At 43.6% G+C, this 21,196-nt stretch overlaps 1 protein-coding gene across 1 annotated transcript in view; it reads left to right on the top strand.

The window, feature by feature from the left end:
• Positions 1-21,196, top strand: part of LOC126263356 (zinc finger protein Gfi-1b-like) — a 95,448-nt gene that overhangs the window by 32,479 nt on the left and 41,773 nt on the right. Inside the window, exon 3 of the mRNA XM_049960446.1 lies at positions 10,851-11,001. Coding sequence (XP_049816403.1) covers positions 10,851-11,001 — 151 coding nt within the window. The remainder of the gene's footprint in view (positions 1-10,850; positions 11,002-21,196) is intronic.

Genomic DNA, 21,196 nt, shown 5'->3' with positions numbered 1-21,196 from the left:
AACAAATGAGAAAGGTGTAATTTTCAGTTTATTATTAACCGGCGCTTTGTTTGTTCAACATGAGCACCGTAGACGTCGACGAGATGCTGTAGAGCGCCACATTGGCATCTGGTGGCTAAAATGGGAACTAACTTTTTTTCAGCATAAATCGGTTCCGCATTAACGCATTACCATATTTACCAAGTTTCGCTGCCATACGATAATTACAGCTCACACTTCATCCGTGTAGCTGCACTTTAATTACGACCACCCTGTACTTGTCGAACACCTGGCACGCCGAATCCATGCTTTATTTCGTTTCAAATGAAGACTTCTTTCAAACGTCGTGCGCCATGTTTTTTTGTGTTAGCAGAAGAGCCAACACCGTGTTACGAATGGAGGCCGAAATGCACGCGTTTTAGCTCATGCAGGCTGGTGTGATGAGGGAAGAACTATACTGACGTGAGGTCTGGAACATGACAAGGAATGAGAATTCAGAAAGCGGACGTAATTAGTTTGATACTTCACTTTAATCCATTAATGATGAACGTCGCTCTTGACGGTACATGATTCACAATATTATCTGTTCAGAATACATTCTTGAAGTAATTATAGTAACTGAATATGGCGCCATGCTAGGTCGTAGCAAATGACGTAGCTGAAGGCTATGCTAAACTGTCGTCTCGGCAAATGAGAGCGTATGTAGACAGTGAACCATCGCTAGCAAAGTCGGCTGTACAACTGGGGCGAGTGCTAGGGAGTCTCTCTAGACTAGACCTGCCGTGTGGCGGCGCTCGGTTTGCAATCACTGATAGTGGCGACACGCGGGTCCGACGTATACTAACGGACCGCGACCGATTTAAAGGCTACCACCTAGCAAGTGTAGTGTCTCGCGGTGACACCACATTTTTCTTCATCCCTGTCTATACCCAAAAATGTCCTCCAACTCTAATGAAACGTCGACGGGATATTTCAGACACGGTTTTAGCATTTGTATCGAATTGCGATAATCGCTTTTACAAGTTTGTCAATGAAGTGTGTGAGATGGACCTGCACAAAAAGTGTGTCGTAAACTAGTAACTGTTATGGCTTTCTCAGACGTGTTGATCCCCTACAGAGCCGTCACTCTGCCAGAGACTGGCAGTGTCCAGATTATAGCGCGCCACTTCCTTCCGGCAGCGTGAGCTGTGTGTGTGTGTGTGTGTGTGTGTGTGTGTACCAGGTCGGCGGCAGACTCCAGCTGCCGGTATTTACGCAGGGTGTTGTGAATTCCTTGAGACGCAGGTGCGCAGTGCGTAAACCAAAGAGGCCAGCCCACAATAGGCGCTCATTAGCGCACGCACCGCCGACGGCCGGAAGACTATGTCCCTAGCCCCTCCCCATTCGCACACGACGGCAGTGTACACAGTTGCTGCTTGATGGAAAAGTCCCAGAACGGATTGGGAAATTTATAACTCAAGCTGCCTGAACAAGATCAATATTTATTCTGTATGTACTAATGGCCAAAATAGAAACACGAATAAAATACGAGATAATAATGCATGTTGAACATTTCTCTCTAAACCAAACAACACTGAAAATCATTTTCAGGCTTAATCATCTACAAAGTGTTGTATTACTTGCGCTCTAGATTTGATTTTTAATTCACAATGCTGCATATAGCATCGTATATGCGGGATAGAGTGTTGTACCTAGAAGATTTTTTTTCGGTAGTTCAGTCTAGTAACTGATTTTAATTTTAGAATAACGGGAAGGAAAGCGCGCTAAGGCCGACATAAGCAATTTTCGCCATTTTCTAAACTTTTTGTTATTGTTAGACATGAGGCTGCGTTTTTCGTGGCATTTGTAAACATTTCGCGTTCCACACATTCAAGTGCTGTAGAATGTATTAAGGCTATTTAGAAACTGTTGCTAATTCTTCAGGTCCGGAATTTCGTGTTACGAAAAATGCTATATATTTTTGTTGGAACTATTTATCAATCACATGGACAGTTAAGCCATATTTCGTCGGTCGTGCACCATCTTCTGTCCTGAAACAAAAGAAGGTCTTTTCCCGTGAGACATACGATACCAGCAAATGAATTTAGTTTCTCTTCTTTTTTTTTTTTTGTCTTAACAGTTATACTCATTTTAGAGAATGGAAATATGGAAATTCGTGTTAGTTTTCAATAGCTTCTATTTCAAAAAGTATGAGGTCGTGGTGAAAAGTAATGCTTCCGAATTTTTTATTCTGTTCTGAGTACTGGTCGAGGTATTACATGTCATGCATAATACTCGGTAGGCTTTCTCGCTTCACTGACTCAAGTTGCAACACTCTGCCGCTAGAGGGCTCCGAATTGTAGCATGTAAGATGGCGGTGTGTGACGTAACAATGTCGGTGCTTGTGATACAGCGTGCCACATGAAACAGAGGAGATTGGATATCTGTCAACAATTTCTCTTGAGTTTTGAGCGTGAGGATGATGGGTTCCTTAACAACACTGTGCAGCTGATGACGGGTGGGTTCCACCATTTTGACCCCTGAGACGATGAATAGAGGTCCACCGCAAAGAATCTCCGACGCCGAGAAAGTTCAAAACTGTGTTCTGGGATGTTCAAGGTGTGTTGCACTTGAAATTCATGCCTAAGGCACGATCGTAAGCTCTGCAAGGTTCTGCGAGACCCTCAGAAAGTTGAAAGCACGAATTCGAACAGTTCGTCCACACACAGAGCACCCTCTCCTTCACCATGATAACGACAGCGCTGTGACATCTGCAACAATCCGAGTCCATGCGTCTACTGTCACAGATCGTCCACCTTACAGTCCCGATTTGGTCCCATCCGATTTTCGTCTGTTTCCAAAACTTGAAGAACACCTTCGAGGACTTCACTTTGATAGTGCTGAAGTGGTGCAAGCAGAGGTGAAGGTTTAGCTCCGTCAACAAAGTCGAACATTCGTTTCTGACGGTGTCAAGAAATTGGTGTCTCGTTGAGTGTTGTTTTATTTAAAAATTTTCAAGAGTTCCCACATAAAAATTTCGGAGGCATTACTTTTCAGGAAGTCCTTGTATTTAACTTGTGTCTGATAATACTTCTACTTAATTAGATTTCACTTACAGATTATTGATGTCTACTAGAATAATAATTTAACACTTAGACTGTTAAATACGGTATTGACAAGACTTTTCTCGATTAGAAAGATTTTTAAATTTCAATCGAATATTTGTTCCTAGAGACATCACCATGTTGTACCTTGGAATATGTTTTTACATTTGGAAAAAACTAAACGTTCAGGAGCAATTTTTGTAATTTCGGAAAAAGAATGCAGCTTAAATGCAATCATTTAAAAATGGAATAAGAAAATATTATGTAACGTCCCCTTAGAAAAACTTATCAATTAATATGCTGGTTAACCCCTTACGTTATTTGAACATACTCAGAATTTCGCTCTTTACTTATTCTGATCAACACTAAACTGACACACAATATTTTTAGCGCAACGCAATCTGACTTTCAAAAATCCCTACAATGGCCCTGACTAACAATAACCTATACCTTTCACAAATCACTTACCTCACAAAAATCTTCGTTACTCCAACTACTGCAATACAGCGAGCGCCACTACTGCCAGCTAAATAAAAGATTCAAACTACTGAAGGCACTAACTACTGATAGGCATAGTTAGCAAATGAAAGATTTTGATAGAGAACAAACAAGGTATTTATCTTAATAGTGTTCAAAAGTCATAATATATATAGCAGTTCATGACATCCAGTCTTACAAATGTACTGTCTCTGACGGACACACGTCCAGATCATCCGCTCTCAAAATTCCGCCATCTCTCTCCCCACATCCACCACTGCTGGCGGCTCACCTCCAACTGCGCAACGCTACGCGCTGTTAACAGCCAACTGCCCAACACTACAATAGCCAACAACAATGCGAACCAGCCACAGACTGCACGCAGCACAGCCAGTGATTTTCGTACAGAGCGCTACGTGGCGGTGGCATTACCAATATAAGAACCTAAACAGCCTACTTACAATATATTAACCTTCCACTAAAGGACTGACTATATGCGAAGGTCTGAGACGTTTACCAAGGTACACACTCTCCCCTACTGCGGAAAAGCAGGGTAGCCGTGCGGTCTAGGGGGCCTTGCCACGGTTCGCTCGGCTCCCTCCGTCGGAGGTTCGAGTGCCTCCCTCGGGCATGAGTGGTGTGTTGTCCTTAGCGCAAGTTAGTTTAACTTAGATTAGGTAGTGTGTAAGTCTACGGACCGATGACCTCAACAGCTTGGTCCCATAGGTACTAACCACCACTACGGAAATGGAATCACACACTTAATGACAAGTGATGCGGAAAGAAGGTAGCTAGAAGAATAACGCAATAATCGGTCGTGGAGTTTTCGGAGGTATTCAGAAAATCAGTAAACCACTGCGTTACAATCATCTACATCTACATCTACATGGATACTCTGCAAATCACATTTAAGTGCCTACCAGAGGGTTCATCGAACCACCTTCACAATTTTCTATTATTACAATCTCGTATAGCGAGCGGAAAGAACGAACACCTATATCTTTCCGTACGAGCTCTGATTTCCCTTATTTTATCGCGGTGATCGTTCCTCCCTATGCAGGGAGGTGTCAACAAAATATTTTCGCATTGGGAGGAGAAAGTTAGTGATTGGAATTTCGTGAGAAAATTCCGTCGCAGAAAAAAATGCCTTTCTTTTAATGATGTCCAGCCCAAATCCTGTATCATTTCTGTGACACTCTCTCCCATATTTCGCGACAATACAAAAAGTGCTGCTCTTCTTTGAACTTTTTAGATGAACTCCGTCAGTCCTATCTGGTAAGGATCCCACACCGCGCAGCAGCATCCTAAAAGAGGACGGACAAGCGTAGTGTAGGCAGTCTCCTTAGTAGGTCTGTTACATTTTCTAGCTGTCCTGCCAATAAAACGCAGTCTTTGTTTAGCCTTCCCCACAACATTTTCTATGTGTTCCTTCCAATTTAAGTTGTTCGTAATTGAAATACCTAGGTTCTTAAAAGTTTAACGAATTCCTTTTAGCACTCATGTGGATGACCTCACACTTTTCGTCATTTAGGGTCAACTGCCAATTTTCGCACCATTCAGATATCTTTTCTAAATCGTTTTGCAGTTTGTTTTGGTCTTCTGAGGACTTTATTAGTCGATAAACGACAGCGTCATCTACAAACAACCGAAGACGGCTGCTCAGATTGTCTCGAAAATCGTTAATATAGATAAGGAACAGCAAAGGGCCTTTAAGACTACCTTGGGGAACGCCATAAATCACTTGTTTTACTCGATGACTTTCCGTCGATTACTACGAACTGTGACCTCTCAAACAGCAAATCACAAATCCAGTCACATAACTGAGACGATATTCCATAAGCACGCAATTTTACTACAAGCCGTTTGTGTGGTACAGTGTCAAAAACCTTCCGGAAATCCAGAAATACGGAATCGATCTGAAACCCCTTGTCATTAGATGTGGTACTCAGCCCTACTGTAATTAATCACCCCCAACGTGACACTTCGTTTGGTGAGTGATACACGAAAAAGACGACATCAAACTCCATTCCAAAGGTACACTAGCTCGAGATCCAAATACGGTTGCAGCCTCGAAGGAAAGCCACCTTTCGGACATAGTCCGACTTCTCTTGTACTTGAGGTGGTACCTCGTTTTTACGATCTTGTTCTGTCTGTGGACGAACATGATCTGTGTATTGAAAACATCACTGAAGACTTAAATGATAATGGGTGTTCATGAAGTCACACTAACATTTCAAAAATTCGTAACTTGTAAATAATGGGAGGTAGGGCGTAGTGATTTGTTGTAGAATATTTTCAAGCTCTCAAAGTTCTTTTTTTTTATGCCAGAATTTCAGTGTCACCCATTCGTTGCTCATAGAACATTAAGGCGGTATTCGACATCTGCCCACGTATGGGTCGTCATTGTATCATCAACAGTTTTGATTGCTTTATTGATTCGTGCACGAAAGGTAGCAGTATCATTGAATGACACGATCCTTGACGCAACGTCACAAAAAGAAGTCGTAATCGCGTGACATTGGGAGAGCTCATGGCCCATGCGATGGGACCATTACGACACTGCTTGTCTCTCTAAAGTTTTTGAACCACCCCATTATGCTTAGTTTTGTCTGTGGTGCCCTTCTGTACTGAATTCGATAACTGCACTGCAACGTCATCACAGATTTTGATTCTGCATACCAGGTGACTCGTTGCGCCTTCTCCTGATCTGTCGCTATTTCGATGCACTCCGTGTCAAATCTGCAGCAGTGAATGAAGGAAAAAAGTCTGAATGCTTCTCAACGTTTCGCAACAAACGACGATGTTCCAACTTTAATAGTTTCCAAGTTATGAGTTTTTTGGAATCATAGTTCTACTTTTGGATGCCATGTGTTTTGCGATATGAACTGGATGCTTGAGACTTTTGTCCGGTGATCGTTTCCATGAAGAAAACTGCTTCTGACATTTTATTACATAGGTTCACATGTCGTCAACACAAGTTTTCTGTTGTCACCGTAACAGGGCAAACAGATTAAAATATTACGGATGTGATCTACTGCTTCTTGCAAACCGTCTTGTCACGTGTCTATTTGCAGCTAAAAATACGCGGCCAACACTATTGTTGCACAACTGTGACTTCGGTAGCACAAAGTAAATACAAGTACGGTGCGCAACATCTTCCACCATCTACTTTAACTGAGGACAGCAATATCATCAGCAAATCTTTGATCTTGAGTTTTAAGCCCACTCTGGAATGTTTCTTCCATTTCCATCATTGCTTTTATATGTATGGATTAAACAGTAGGGGCGAAAGAGTGCACCCCCGTCTTACACTATTTTTAATCCGTGCGCTTCATTATTGTCTCCCAGTCGTATTGTTACCTCTTGGTTCTTATACATATTGTATGTTATCCATCTTTCCCTATAATTTACTGCTGTTTGTTTCGAGCAGTCTTGATTTTTCTTGAGTCTTGCTTCCATTATCAGCCGCCTCCAGCAACCTTAAAGTCCTTATTAATAATGTTACCAGGCGCCACTAGGTGATAATCTGTGGGATGATGTGGATTTTGGGCCACGACACGGCTGTAATGTCAGGTGAAGATGAACAGCAAAGCACTGCCTCCCCTTTCCCTCTAGGCCACATAGTGACGTAAATTTCTTCGACCTTCGGGATCTGAACCGGCTACCTCCGAGATAAAAACAATATCTGTAACGTGTGATAGCGTTGTAGGCTACGGAGACGACAGAATGATTACAAGTCCCCGCTCAGAGATTATAGCTTCAATTACTATGTCATTCGCCTCTGTCTCTTTCTCTCTCTCTTTCTCTCTCTCTCTCTCTCTCCCTCTCTCCCCTTTGTCTCTATCGAGCGATGTGACGCAGTGGTTGGCGGAATACTGGACCCGCATTCGGGAGGGCTACGGTTCAAACCTGCCTCCGGCCATCCTGACTTAGGTTTCCCGTGATTTTTCTAAATCGCGTTGGGCAAATTCCCGGATGGTTCCTTTGAAAGGGCACGGCCGACTTCCTTCCCCATCCTTCCCTGATATGATGGAACCGATGACCTGCTGTTTGGTCCCCTCCCCCAAATCAACCGACCAATCTCTCTCTGTCTCTCTGTCCCCCTCCCCCTCCCCCCTCTCTCTCTTTAGTATCGTTTGGCCCGTCGTACGGAATTATCTAGAAAATTTACTTTATTTTAATCTTGTGGCCGGATGTTCTTCCCGCCGTCACAACCGTCAAAGGAATGTGGAAAAGCGCCTAGAAACGACACTAAGTGTGGACGGTGTACCAGATTAACAGAGCAGTAGTCGTCAAACCACCACTCGAATTCGATCCAGCTCTGTCTCATCTCCCTGTCTCGTCCTCCGTAGTTTCACTGTCACATACATAATTACTGACATTTTTAACTGTCAAAAAGTGACAAAATCATTCTCGGAACATTACTGTTATTCTATAAACACTGAAATATCTGCATAAATTTAAGAAAATTTAGGCCCTCAGTAAGAGTGAAGTATTTTCATGCCAGTGCTGACGTGGCGGATATCGGCGGGGCGCTGATTACGGCAGCTTGGTGTACAGTAGCAGGCAGGGTATCGCAGACGACAAGAGACGGGCCGGGCGGCAGGAAATGTGCTCCATCACGCCGCAGCTGAAGGGGGAACACTTGCGCCGCTGTGCAAGCAGTGTTGTGCAAACCAGACCCGCAGCACACAAGAGCGGAACCTCCCGCGCACCTGCGCGCCGCCACGACACCAACCAAACGAACTGCCGGTCATCCTGCGTCTGCTGCCACTCTTCATCTCGAAAAATAGTGCTAGCAGCTAGAGTCACGCTCACAAGAGAATATACGCTTTCTTTCATAAATATTGTTACCTATTGCCTCCACAGCCGCGGCTCTGGATACAGACTCATGAAGGCCTCACTTCCCACCTCCTCCACCCCCCCCCCCCACCCCCTAACGTCTCGCTGACAATACGTAAGCTCACTCAGCGAGAAGCAGTGCAAGAAGACTGGGGATACTGGACGGAGTGACAGGAGCCAAGCGAAGCGCTGGCATGGTATCGAACTTAGGAAAGAGAGCATGGACCGCCATCGGTCGGCTAATCGTTACATATTTAATGAGAGACTGCCGAGTGAGGTGGCGCAGTGATTAGCACAATGAACTCGCATTCAGGAGAACGACAGCACAAGTCCCTGCCAGCCCATCCAAATTTAGGTCCTCCGTGATTTCCCTAAATCATTTAAGGCAATCGCCGGGATCGTTCATTGCAAAGGGCACGGTCGATTTCCTTCCCCATCCTTCCACAATCTGAACTTGTGCTCGGTCTGTAATGATCTTACTGTCGACAGGTCGTTAGATTCTACTCTTTCACTCCTTCCAGCCTTCTGGCATCCGGTTTCAGCTAGGGTTTCTGGAATTTCGTTTGGTAGTGAGGCAAATACAGCAGCTATCTCCCTAAATATCTCTTAACTTATTTCCGTATGGGAGATATCCCCTTCTTCTCCTCCGTCACCACTCTTTCTCAGTTTCACAGTACAAAATAACATAGAAGATACGAAAGAAAACATAAAATTTTGGCTGGAAACAGCACCCTCTGAGGAGAACGAAATTTTCTAAAACAAAAAGACCTACTGGTAACAATCTATGGACGTAAGCGGTTGACTAAATCCCTTAATGTCGGCCATGCTAGTCCTGCGAGTCTCCCAAATGCATCGGTTTAAATTTGCCTATTGTTTCGCTAAAATCTTCTCGTCAGTTCGGTTATGAGCTTCAGCAATCAATGACTTACATCATCGTTAGAGGCAAATTATTGACTGCTTGTACTTGATGGCATCCCATGTAGACAAAGAGCAGAAAGCCCCTGGAACGACACGGACTTAGATTACGTAACTTGAATAACTATGGAAAATCCACCGTGGGACCAACCAGACGCCTCGGTGACGAGTGCCCATGTATTCGACCCACTGTCCCCCTACCAGCCCTCCCCCTGCGCCTCATGCGCGCCTGTTGCGTCTCAGTGCCCCCATCCTCTCTGCGACTTGTAAGTATCATCTGTTATACAAATTATAAGTGAAAACATTATGAGCAGTACCCAACGAAAGACTGCATGCAACCTGTAGATGTATTCGGAAAGTCGGAAACATAAGGGTTGAAAATGAGGAAATCCAGTGTCTTAAGCGACTCTGACAAACGGCAGGTTGTTATGGTCCGGAATCTGGGAACAAGCATCTCGAAATCGGCGAAGTTGGTCGTCTGTTGGCGTGCTACTGTCCTGAGCAACTACGGAAAGTGTTTCAAGGACGGTGAAACCACAAGTAGGTGACCAGGTGTTGGACGTCAATGCCTCATCACAGAACTTCTTCGTGAACAATGGAAATATACTCATGGATAACACTGAGTTTTCTTGGTGCCTACATCAACGAAATTCACATCCGTTTTCGGAAAATAAATGAGATGCGTCTGCTAGAATTATTGTGGATTCCGATATATTCAATAATCCAAAGAAAGCCTTTATTCACAATAACTTCCTTCCGGTACGCCTAATTTCTATCTTCCATTTTCCTGGGCCGGTCCACAATGACATGCATTTGGGCATGGACATTGATGTGTGTATTAATAGCAATGTGTACTTGTACCTTACCTTGATAACATATTGGGGACAAAGAGTTTTATGGGGCTTGAAACATGAACGCAGTATTATGAAACAGAACCCATAAAACTAATTGTGCCACAGGACTAATTGTAGTGTTCTTGAAAACCTTATATTGACATTGTCGACGAATGTATACAAATCTGAAATGCTAGCCAGACATGTGTATAATTGTATTACAACAGCTAACAAGATACTTCAGTTCATAGTCGCCAGTTCCATTGTCTCCGAAATCTTTTGAAAAGAATCCTCTCCCTCAAGAACTCACGGCAGATTTAAGCTGTATCAAAAGTGAGCCGGGCGGAGTGGCCGAGCGGTTCTAGGCGCTAAAGTATGGAACCGCGCGACCGCTACGGTCGCAGGATCGAATCCTGCCTCGGGCATGGATGTGTGTGATGTCCTGATGTTAGTTAGGTTCAGGCAGTTCTAAGTTCTAGGGGACTGATGACCTCAGAAGTTAAGTCCCAAAGTGTTCAGAGCCATTTGAACCATCAGTGTTGTAATAGTATTTCGGAGAAAAGAGAGCATATACGTTGCTCAGAGCGTTCGCAGTGAAGCTTTCGGTGACAATCAATGACCAAAGACGTTACAGTAACAAATATCGGCCTTGATGTTTGTACACTATATTAGACGCAATGTGTGTCGCTAACTTTGGGTGCGTCCGTCTTTTTGCCGACAGTGCAAGCAGTGCGGGAAGTCGTTCAAACGGTCGTCGACGCTGTCGACGCACCTGCTGATCCACTCGGACACGCGGCCCTACCCCTGCCAGTTCTGCGGGAAGCGTTTCCACCAGAAGTCCGACATGAAGAAGCACACCTACATACACACAGGTGAGTCTCCTCTGCAAGCTGCTGCGCACGCGACTTCTGCAAGACTCTTCTCCCAGCAAATACAGATATGTTGTGGTGTGCGTACTGTAAGACCTTCGGTACACACACCATCAGATTATTTGACTTGTCGCTCTAACGAAGTAGGCGAGTGTCAGCAATATGTCTCGTGGTCTTATCGTGGCGTGTTTATCTTCTGCCGTTAGGTCAGACGATAGAAATGCCACTTGCACGCTTAGAGTAGCAGATTGACGGTGACCAGCTTTAAACAGAACTTGATTAATTTTCACACACATTTATTAAAATTGTAACATGCATAAACCTTACTTAACTTGATTCTGGATGCTATTTACAATTGACAATCTGAAGTTCCTTTGGTCTTGGTACGTTAATCTTATTCTCACATTTCTCTGATACTTGACAAAGTGTCTATTCATTTATCTTCATGGCTATGTACAGGAATATGGTAATCTTATTAGGCGCAGACTGAAACTTGACTGTAGACTGGTACAGACAAATGGAGACTGGTACAGACAGGTGCAGATAAATGCAGACGAATGCAGACTGACTAATCGGAGGTCTGTACACTCCTTATAATACCTCGAGCGTTCAGGTATCACTGCGCGAGTGTGATCCGCGAGGAGAAAAGGTTCTACGTTAGCAGCAATCTCATTGGCTGCGAGACATATTAATACGAGGATCGGCGGAAGCAGAATTTGGTCATCTCTAAGACAGCGCCATCTCGTAGTCCGAGCGTTGCGCCTGCGCTGTTGTGCTTAGCGGGGCGCGCTCTAGTGGTAAAGTTGTGTACGCGCTGACTACGCGGAACTGCGCTGACTACGCGGAACTATGTGCACAACATATGTCAAGTGTTACGAGACGGCCGACCGCAGCAGAAATCTACTTGATGTAGTAACGATTCAGTTCAAAGTAATGTATATTCTTACCGCATAGTGTCTGCCGTAACAAGCTTAAGGAGTGGCTAAAAAAAAGCAAATGTAAAACGATGAACAGGGCGAAGTAGCCACAGTGACAGAGCAGTTATGGAACGTGATTGTAAAGTATTAAAACTGAACACGTCACTTGTGTGAAAAGAAACCAATTTAGGACACTGTGTAGAAGTGAGTAAGACACTAATATCTTCTGCAAATAAGAAGTTGTCACATACTCACAATATTTCGCAGACGATATGCGTAAATGTGCTTACAGCAACGTACTAGCCCTACAATAACTTAATTTTTGCCGCACGTAACTATAAGTCTAGGTTAGCCAATGAAGTCAAAGTAAGGCCCTTACTCAGGAAATGACAGTTGACAGCAGATGAGGGAATCCCAGTCAACTGATCAGCCAGAATGTCCACTTTTGGCACGTATAACAGCGGCGAGGTGTCGGGGCTTGGAAGCAATAAGGCCTTGGTAGGTCGTTAGAGGGACGTGGCACCACATCTGCACGCAGAGGTCACATAATTCCTGTAAATTCCGGGAGGAGGCGATGAGTTCTGACGCCACGTTCAATGACATCCCAGACGTGATCGATCGGGTTCAGATCTGGCGAGTTGGCGGGCCAGCACACCAGCTGGAACTCGAGACTGTGTTCCTCGAACCACTCCATCACACTCCTCGCCTTGTGGCATGCTGCATTATGTTGGTGAAAAATGTCACTGCCGTCGGGAAACATGATCATCGTGAATGGGTGTACGTGGTCTGCAACCAGTGTACGGTACTCCTTGACCGTCATGGTGCCTTGCACGAGTTGCAGTGGATCCATGGATACTTACGTGGATGTTTCCCAGAGCCGCAGCCGCCGGACTGTATCCGTCCCGCAGTACAGCTGTCAAAGAGCTGTTCCCCTGGAAGACGACGGATTCGCGCCCTCCCATCGGCATGATGAAGAACGTATCGGGATTCATCAGACAATGCAACGGTCTGCCACTGCACCGACATCCAGTGCCGATGGTCACGTGCCCATTTCAGTTGTAGTAGCCGACGTCATGGTGTTAACGTTGATACATGCATGGGTCGTCTGTTGGAAAGGCCCATCGTTGGGAATGTTTGGTGCACTGCGTGTTCAGACACCCTTGTCCTCTGCCCAACATTAAAGTGCGATGTTAGTTTCGCCATCTTTCGCCGCCAGTCCTGTTTTACCAGTCTGCCCAGCCTACAATTCCGACATCTGTGATGAGGGGTGGCCTCCCAACCCCACATCTGTACATGGTTTCACTTGATTTAGCCACGTGTCGAGGACGCTCACCGCAGGACTCCTCGATATGTTGTGCAGTTTCCGAAATTCTCACGCCCAGCCTCCGGGCCATCACAATCTGCCCCCGGTCAAACTCAGATAGATCACGTGCCTTCCCCATTCTTCATACGGACCCCACAATCACTGATATTACACGCACCGTACGTGTGTGTGACTAGCGGTCATTCTTCGCCGAGTGATGCTGCTATCGGTTGGACAGTTTATATCGATAGTAGGTCAGTGGTCGTAATGTTCTGGCTGACGGTGTATATGTGTGTCATGCACATCATTGCGATGAGTGCTTAAACACTGTAATATTGTTATGGTTGAAAGGAAGGGAGAGGGATAAGGATAGAGTCAGCACATAATCTGCTGTCATATATCTCACTCATGAGAACGATGAAAGGCTTGGAACTGCATTCAAGGCATGGGCACCAAGTATGGTGACCAAGAACAGAACGCAACTAACTCTCTCCTCTTGCCGGACAAGAACAAATATTGATAAAGCAAATTTCATCAACCACCTGTATTCGAATGCTTAGCAGATTCGGTTTTAAAAGTTTCAAGACTGTGAATGATAAATAGTTGTCATGAACGGGGGAACAACTTTACATGTTTTACGAAAAACTCCTCATAATTTAAAAAGTAAGTCATTTACTTAGATTAGATGATAATTCGAACACACCACGCTGAGAATAAATAGTGTCAAAGTTACGGTACCAGATGTGTACTGCCAAACAAACGCGTCGGTCAGGTTTTAGCGATCACATGCCATGCTTTTTCTGGCGTAAACTCGGCGTCGTTGTTGCTATGGTCGAAATTTCAGTTTTATTTGTTTATAAGTGCTTTCGGGAGGGAATTCGTCTCTTAAGTAAGAAGGATCAGACTCGGTGAGGTGTCGAACGAAAATTGTCTTTCATTCCAAAAACTCTCGTTCTACACACGTGTGATTTTAAGAGCTTTTTCTCTCATTTCAGGTTCTCGATGGTGGAGAAGGAAACCAAAATGGGTAATGACAGTTTAGTGAAGTGATCGTATTTCCGTTTCATTTCATTTCTGCTGATTTCCAGTAGCCGGCCGAGGTAGTCTAGCGGTTCTAGGCGCTCAGTCCGGAACCGCGCGACTGCTACGATCTCAGGTTCGAATCCTGCCTCGGGCATGGATGTGTGTGATGTCCTTAGGTTAGTTAGGTTTAAGTAGTTCTAAGTTCTAGGGGACTGATGACCACATATGTTAAGTCCCATAGTGCTCAGAGCCATTTGAACCATTTTTTTTTTTTTTTTTTTTTTTTTTTTTTTTTTTTTTTTTTGGAATAGCTAGACTCTCTGTGACAACAAATCGAGATGCATAACTTAACTCAGACACGCTTCGAACAGTTTGTTTACCACCTCCCAGCAGTGAAAACAACTATCATTTCAATACCAAAAACTATCCCTAACGTGATGTTGCGTTACGTAGAAAAAGAGTGGTGTTCTGGAAGGAATTCGTTTCACTATAATCTTTTATGGAATCTAATGCCTTATCTATGGTATAGCGATAAGAATCTTAGGTTTTCGTTGCACTGTAGCAGTGTATGAATCCTAGTCCTTCTATGCTCCATGTAAATAACGTGATGTCACACTGTGAAATCTTCCTGAATAGCTCTCACACCTACTTCGTTGTATAGGTAGGCTGTACCCTGAAGATCTACCGTAGCTCATTCGAGCCTCGCTTATGTGTGAGAATGGCTTTAATCGCTGTCGCACTCTATAAAAATCTTCTGTGATCCAGTTGAAGTATTTCAGAAACTCGTACATAATATTTGTTGTCTATTTGATGAATAAGCTTCTATTGTTATTTCCAAAAATGCGGTAACACATCTCTATTTTCATTTCCATTCGTATTCGTAAAAACATGTATATTACACTTACATACCATGCAGTCAGCACAATCACTCCACTGAGAATCTGCAGACCACACAGTCATACAGACTAAATGTGTGCCACATTCCAACAAAATCCCTCGCTGTTCGTCGTCTGCATGCAGCATTAGCAATACAAAAATAGTATCGCACGCTAAATCAAGCACTAAGGTTGGTACACAGCTATATCTGGGCCCTTTCGCTCAGGTCCCCACCGGAGAGGGGAACTGGACGTTACAGTGTGGAAGCTGAATTAGTGATGACGTCTCTCTTACGACCTGTCATCATATACCGATTACATTCATTTATACTCTAGACCTTATCTTGCAATTACGAAATACAAATTTCTTGACTTAGTTTCTTTTGTGTCTTCTAGTAGCAATGGAACGGCACCGGCGTAATTATCTTACCGTACCATTTCCCATTCTATTGTGTTAAACAGCTTCTACGCTTGAGTAATCTGGGGTGCACGGAGCACATAAAGTTACATTAACAATGTCGATAAACGACTGCCACTGTTTTCCAAAGGGGGATTTTATATTTTCTCGGAAATATTTAGCAGCTCTGCAGTCGCCCTAACATTGCGAGTACGCACGAGGGGGTTTGCATATACGAGTCTCTTTGAAATGAATATCTTAAAGCGACAAGTCTTTCATAAGTTTTAGCGCAGTATTTAAATTCTAGCTATAATATTAAAAAGTAGAATGTGAAACCCGAGAGCACGTGGACTGAATGCTGATGCAGAATTTAATTCTTCTACAAAAACGGTACAAATTACAAGGGGGGAAAATAGTGAAACAAATGAAGCGCTTTTTATGCATGCAAGTCGATTGATCTGCGCGTTTGTGATAAATCGAAGCACTCGTTAGAAATTTTTAATACGAAATGAAAAAGATTATTAAATGCGGCATTTATTCTTTTTTAATAAATCAATTCAAGAAAGCGGGACACAGCAAAATACTGTCGTTCGTTGTGGAGAAAGTTAAAATTTCACGACCGTCTTTGCGGCTTTAAAACAGCTGGAAGCAATTGCTGTCTCGCTACAAGGAGAACGGCACTTGCATGCGCGAAGCACATCGATCAGTGTCGCTTCTCGGCGTGCGATCAGTTCCCTTCTTAAAAAACACGGTTTCTGGTGTTTCAGTTAATATTCCATTACATTTCTGGCATGCAGCCACAGAAATTCCATCCCTTCAACATATTTCGGCCATCTTCCGTGTACGCTGAGAGACAGAGGTTACAGCAGTCGCATCCATTATTTTAAACACGAGAGCCGCGTTACTGCGCTTGCGCCCACAGAATACTCAACCGGCAGAAATGTTATTCGGCAGCGAATAGCTATGTACACGTACGAGCTGAATCTATGGTTACGCGGTCAGTGCAAAGTGAGTTCTCGATACATACATGAGTAGGAGGTGCAATGTAGCGACATAGTTGCGAGTTGATGAAAGCGCCGGATTCCATGCTTCGTCAAAGCTAAAACCACTATCTCTATCAATTAAATCCTTCGATAAACGAACTTCCACTGCTTCCTTCATCACAGAGCACTGTCACACCCGATTTACTGGGCTGTAATAATCGAATGTACCTTCGCCTTGCACGCATCTCTACAACTGAACAATTTATCACCATAATACAAACGTAATCATATCATGTTGCACAAAAATGTCTTTGTTATTCGACGCATTAAAAAGTTTCAGGTTTTTTTACAGTAATTAGCATTTCTTTCTTTTATAGGCTGTAGATGAAGCATAGTCAGTACCAGGAGTTGATTGTCATCTTCTTCGTCTTCGCATGTTGCCAAAGTTTTCTGTATATTTGGCATATGTCAAGATTCTCCAGTGTTCTGTGCCAGATGTACGAAAGGCCAAATTCGCAGTAATTTTGTAAATCTAGCGCGTGCAAAGCATCAAGTCACCCTTGACGGGATATAAAAGTTCTATTGTCTTATTCTTCTGCCTTTATCCCGCGGTTTGGCAGGGTTGGCAATGTTACAATCGGATTTGGCAAGGTTAATGTTAAGGCGTGGCAGGATGCCCTTCCTGCCGCCACCCCGTGCCACCCAGCACGGAACTAGTGTATCCCAGTTGTCTGCGACTAGTGTAATACATGGAATAGTGTGAACATGTTCAGATGTCTGCGAGGCGTGTGACTGAGGCGGGACGTGGGGACCATCCCAGTTTTCACCTAGAAGTGTGTGTAAAACAGCCTAAAAACTACATCCACTCTGGCCAGCACACCGACCCACGTCGTTAATCCGCCGGGTGGCGCATTAGCACTCTCGGTGAACCTGGCAGACCTGTTATTGTTTTCTCTGGAAGGCTAAAGCTCATTTTGACTTCATACTTTATTTATGATGACAGATTTACCACATTTGGCGGGAAAGCCATGAGTTTAAAAATTTGCCTCAGGTTTTATCTGTGATGCCTTGTGTATATGTAATGGATTGTGGTCATTTGTTTGAATGTTTTCTTCATTTTATGAGCGCTGCGTTCATTATTTCGACTGAATAGCGTCAAGTACTATTTCGATAGTAGGCCTATTAGAACCAGATGAATGTACTGCAGCTCCGTTTTAATCTTAAAGAGAAAACGTAGATTAATTTGTGTATTAGATTTCATTTAGTTTTAGCATCAAATTATTAACTGAAAAATTTGAGAAAATGTTCATGAATTTCATTTGTGGTGACAAGGGTGTAAAAATCTCCTGTATGGAACTTAGTAGCCATAGAATTTCTGATGACATTTTTGTCAAGAAAAAGTAAAGAAGGAAGGAAAGAAGGGCACACTATAAACAACTTCCGAATTTACAACTCTGCATATGAATGGTTCGTGTTATTTGTTACATTGGTGAAGAACACCTTCATGTTATTAGGCTCAGAAACATTAAGGAGAAAATGTCATTCGGAGAATATTCATCTAGTTAACAATAACATTTCCTTGAATGAAACTTCTCATTCCGTTTATCAGTTCGGTACGCAAACGTTCTTCAGTGAAAAAGAAGGGAGATTAAAGTACAACAACGATTAACAGAAAGTAGCGTGTTCAGTTTCACTTAAAGGATTAGCACCAGGAATGGAGAATAGAGATGACAGCCAGTCACTGTCGAGTGCAGTGGTAAGCTAGCAAGAGCAAAGTCAGAGAAAATTAGGGGATAAATTGCAGTAGCCGTGTTACAAAACTAATCCCATTGTTCATCTAAAGTTATTTCAGAAAATATGAAAATAAGGAAGACCAGACGGTCTTCAGAAGACAATTCACTCCTAATACGTGACTGATACATTAATTTCATTGGACAGAAGAGCTAAATCAAGATTGGCCTGCGTTAACGAATACGCTAAAACAAGACATTTAAGTAAAAAGACAATGGGAAAGAATATAATTGCTGGCTGTTGTGGCCGAGCGGTTCTAGTCGCTTCAGTCCGGAACCGTGCTGCTGCTACGGTCGTAGGTTCGAATCCTGTCTCCGAATGGATGTGTGTGATGACCTTAGGTTAGTTAGGTTTAAGTAGTTCTAAGTTCTAAGTTCTAGGGGACTGATGACCTCAGACGTTAAGTCCCATAGTGCCTAGAACCATTTGAACCATTTGAAAGAATATAATTAAACAAACAGGTTAGGGACAGCTAGCTGACGGAGGAAGCTTTTTATTTCAAAGTTACCTTCAGACTGTATGTTGTAGTCACAGAGTAACCTGTCGTATTGGAATTGTCAGCGCAGTGTCATATACTACCGATAATTTTGAAATAAAAACAGTAACGACAATGGTTTGTTTTTATATATTTCTTAAAAATTTATACGCTTTTTTCTCATATAAATTTGCCTGATATTAAACTGTTCAGGCGTTAAGTTATTTTTTTGGGGTTTCCATCCGATATGCTTGCATGTTCCTTAGATACAATGATAAGACACAATCGACCTACGGCGCCTCTTTTAACCTTCAAGCAAATTACGTTTAGTGTGCTGCATGGTGTTTGTTATCGACTATAAAAACAATATATGCAACACGCCCTTCAGGGCTATGTTTTGTGTACGTTATTTGTTGGCTATTACCGAAACACGGGGAGCAGTTTACAGTACAGAACATTAAAAAAGGTTTTCAAATATTAGAGGGAACCGGTAATTTGGCATCTCCGTAACAGGCCGCAGTAGGAACAACATCCTGAATAAAACACGTGGACCAGCTTCTCCGATTATTTACTTTCCACGATTTCGATTCGTAAGTCAAGCAATACTCCGGCGGCCGGAGCGTGCCGCGTGGCGGCATTAACTTTCCCCTCCAAACTGACAAAACGATCGGATTAATACCGGGATTTGGCGGCAAACGCTATATTCTTTTTAACCCGGCCGGCGGCGGTAAAACAAGTACCTCAGAAAGGTGGAATCAGCTCGTCAGCAGGCGGTCCCAGAGGGCGAGGCTCGCCGCCGCGGCGCTCTATATTATACATGGTCGCGGTGGGCGTGGCCGGAATTACGGCCGCCGGCTGCAGCGCCTCCCACGACCGCGAGGAATTATTCAGCCGCCACCCCCGCCCCCTACTCACAAAAACTTTTGCGCCGGTGCGCGGACTCCAACGAGCGGCGCGGGTATGACGATTTAATAAAGACCCTGCCCTGATGAGGTACCGAACACTGCGGACCCGCTCGCAATACTGCGCATGCGCTGCGCTTTGCCGTCGTAGAGGTGAAGTGCGCTATGCCTCCGTCGACTTCGCAGACACAACTGATAATAGCTTTAGTGTTCAGCGCCGCAGCATTCTCAGATACGCTCGGACTGAAACGAGCGTTGCTGTAGCTAACCGTGTGAGCTACTTACAATGTTTTACTTGTCACCTCGAAAACATTAACTGCGACCACGAAACATGGTTTTACCGTATTGGCCCGAAAATAAACTGCCACCCCATATAAGCAACGCCCCTAAATTTCGAGGAAAACAAAATAGGATGTAGCACAAATATAAGCCGCTCACTGGTTCAGAGAAGAAAAATTACCAAAAATGTTATGGTACTAATATGTAAGACGGAGTTATGTACGTAAACATTTGTTGTAACATTTGATATGAGACATTGGCAACATATTTTGTGTTATTTACTCTCAACACTATCAGTACCCGTATTTGGTTCATGACTCCTATCACTTTCTTCATTCCCTTCCCACAGCACGTCGTCCTCACTGTCATCCAGCTCATTCGATATGCAGAATTTCTTGAACCTCTCATTCATAATAATAATGGCGTGTGACGAGGGCCTCTCGTCGGGTAGACCGCTCATTGACAGTCTCTGATAATACTGAGGTCCATGGAGCAAGAATCGACTCGTACAAAAATGTGACTGGTGGCTTCTTAATATTACCATACTGGTATAAGGATATGTTCTTCTTCCAGAAGCAATTTGAATACATTTTTCGGGGGTTGTGCTTGAACTATTTGTTTATCGCCATATCTAGTACCTGTAGTTTCGAAGTCATTCCTTCAGGTATTATGATAAGGCATGTCTTCTGTGCAGCAAGTTTATGTTTTACTTCAGCAGTTATATGCCCCTTAAAAGCATCGAAAACTAACATGGCTCCCTTAGCTAAAAGTGCCCCAGATCTGCGATTCCAGACAGACTGAAGACAACCAGTCAACCGTCAATTGCGTTGTCTCCCAACCATCTTCTTGGCAACGAATCAATAAGTGCATAGATTTATTTATTTATTTATTTATTTATTTTGCATGATTCTTCGCTTCAGAATCACATAAGGAGATAACTTTCCCCCATCGGCTGTAACATCTAACATCGCAGTTACTCAATTTTTTCATTTCTGATTCCTCTTAATGAGATGCTTTGTGGTCCTTTCATGTCTGCTGTCGTATTGGTCGGCTTAATAAAAATATTGGCGTTTCGTCAGCATTGACTATCTGGTATGAGTGGCACTTTCGCATATGCATGACGTATCGCTGGAAGTTGACCAGCTTCTCCTCGAAATCCGCTGCCATCCTCTGTGCTGGTGTAGTACTTCGGAGAGCAAGGCCATTTCTCCATATAAACCGACGATGTCACGCAGTTCTCGTTTAAGACTCTT

This window comes from Schistocerca nitens, chromosome 6 (assembly GCF_023898315.1).
Source record: "Schistocerca nitens isolate TAMUIC-IGC-003100 chromosome 6, iqSchNite1.1, whole genome shotgun sequence".
Classification (NCBI taxonomy): domain Eukaryota; kingdom Metazoa; phylum Arthropoda; class Insecta; order Orthoptera; family Acrididae; genus Schistocerca; species Schistocerca nitens.
This window is presented reverse-complemented; position numbering and strand designations above follow the sequence as displayed.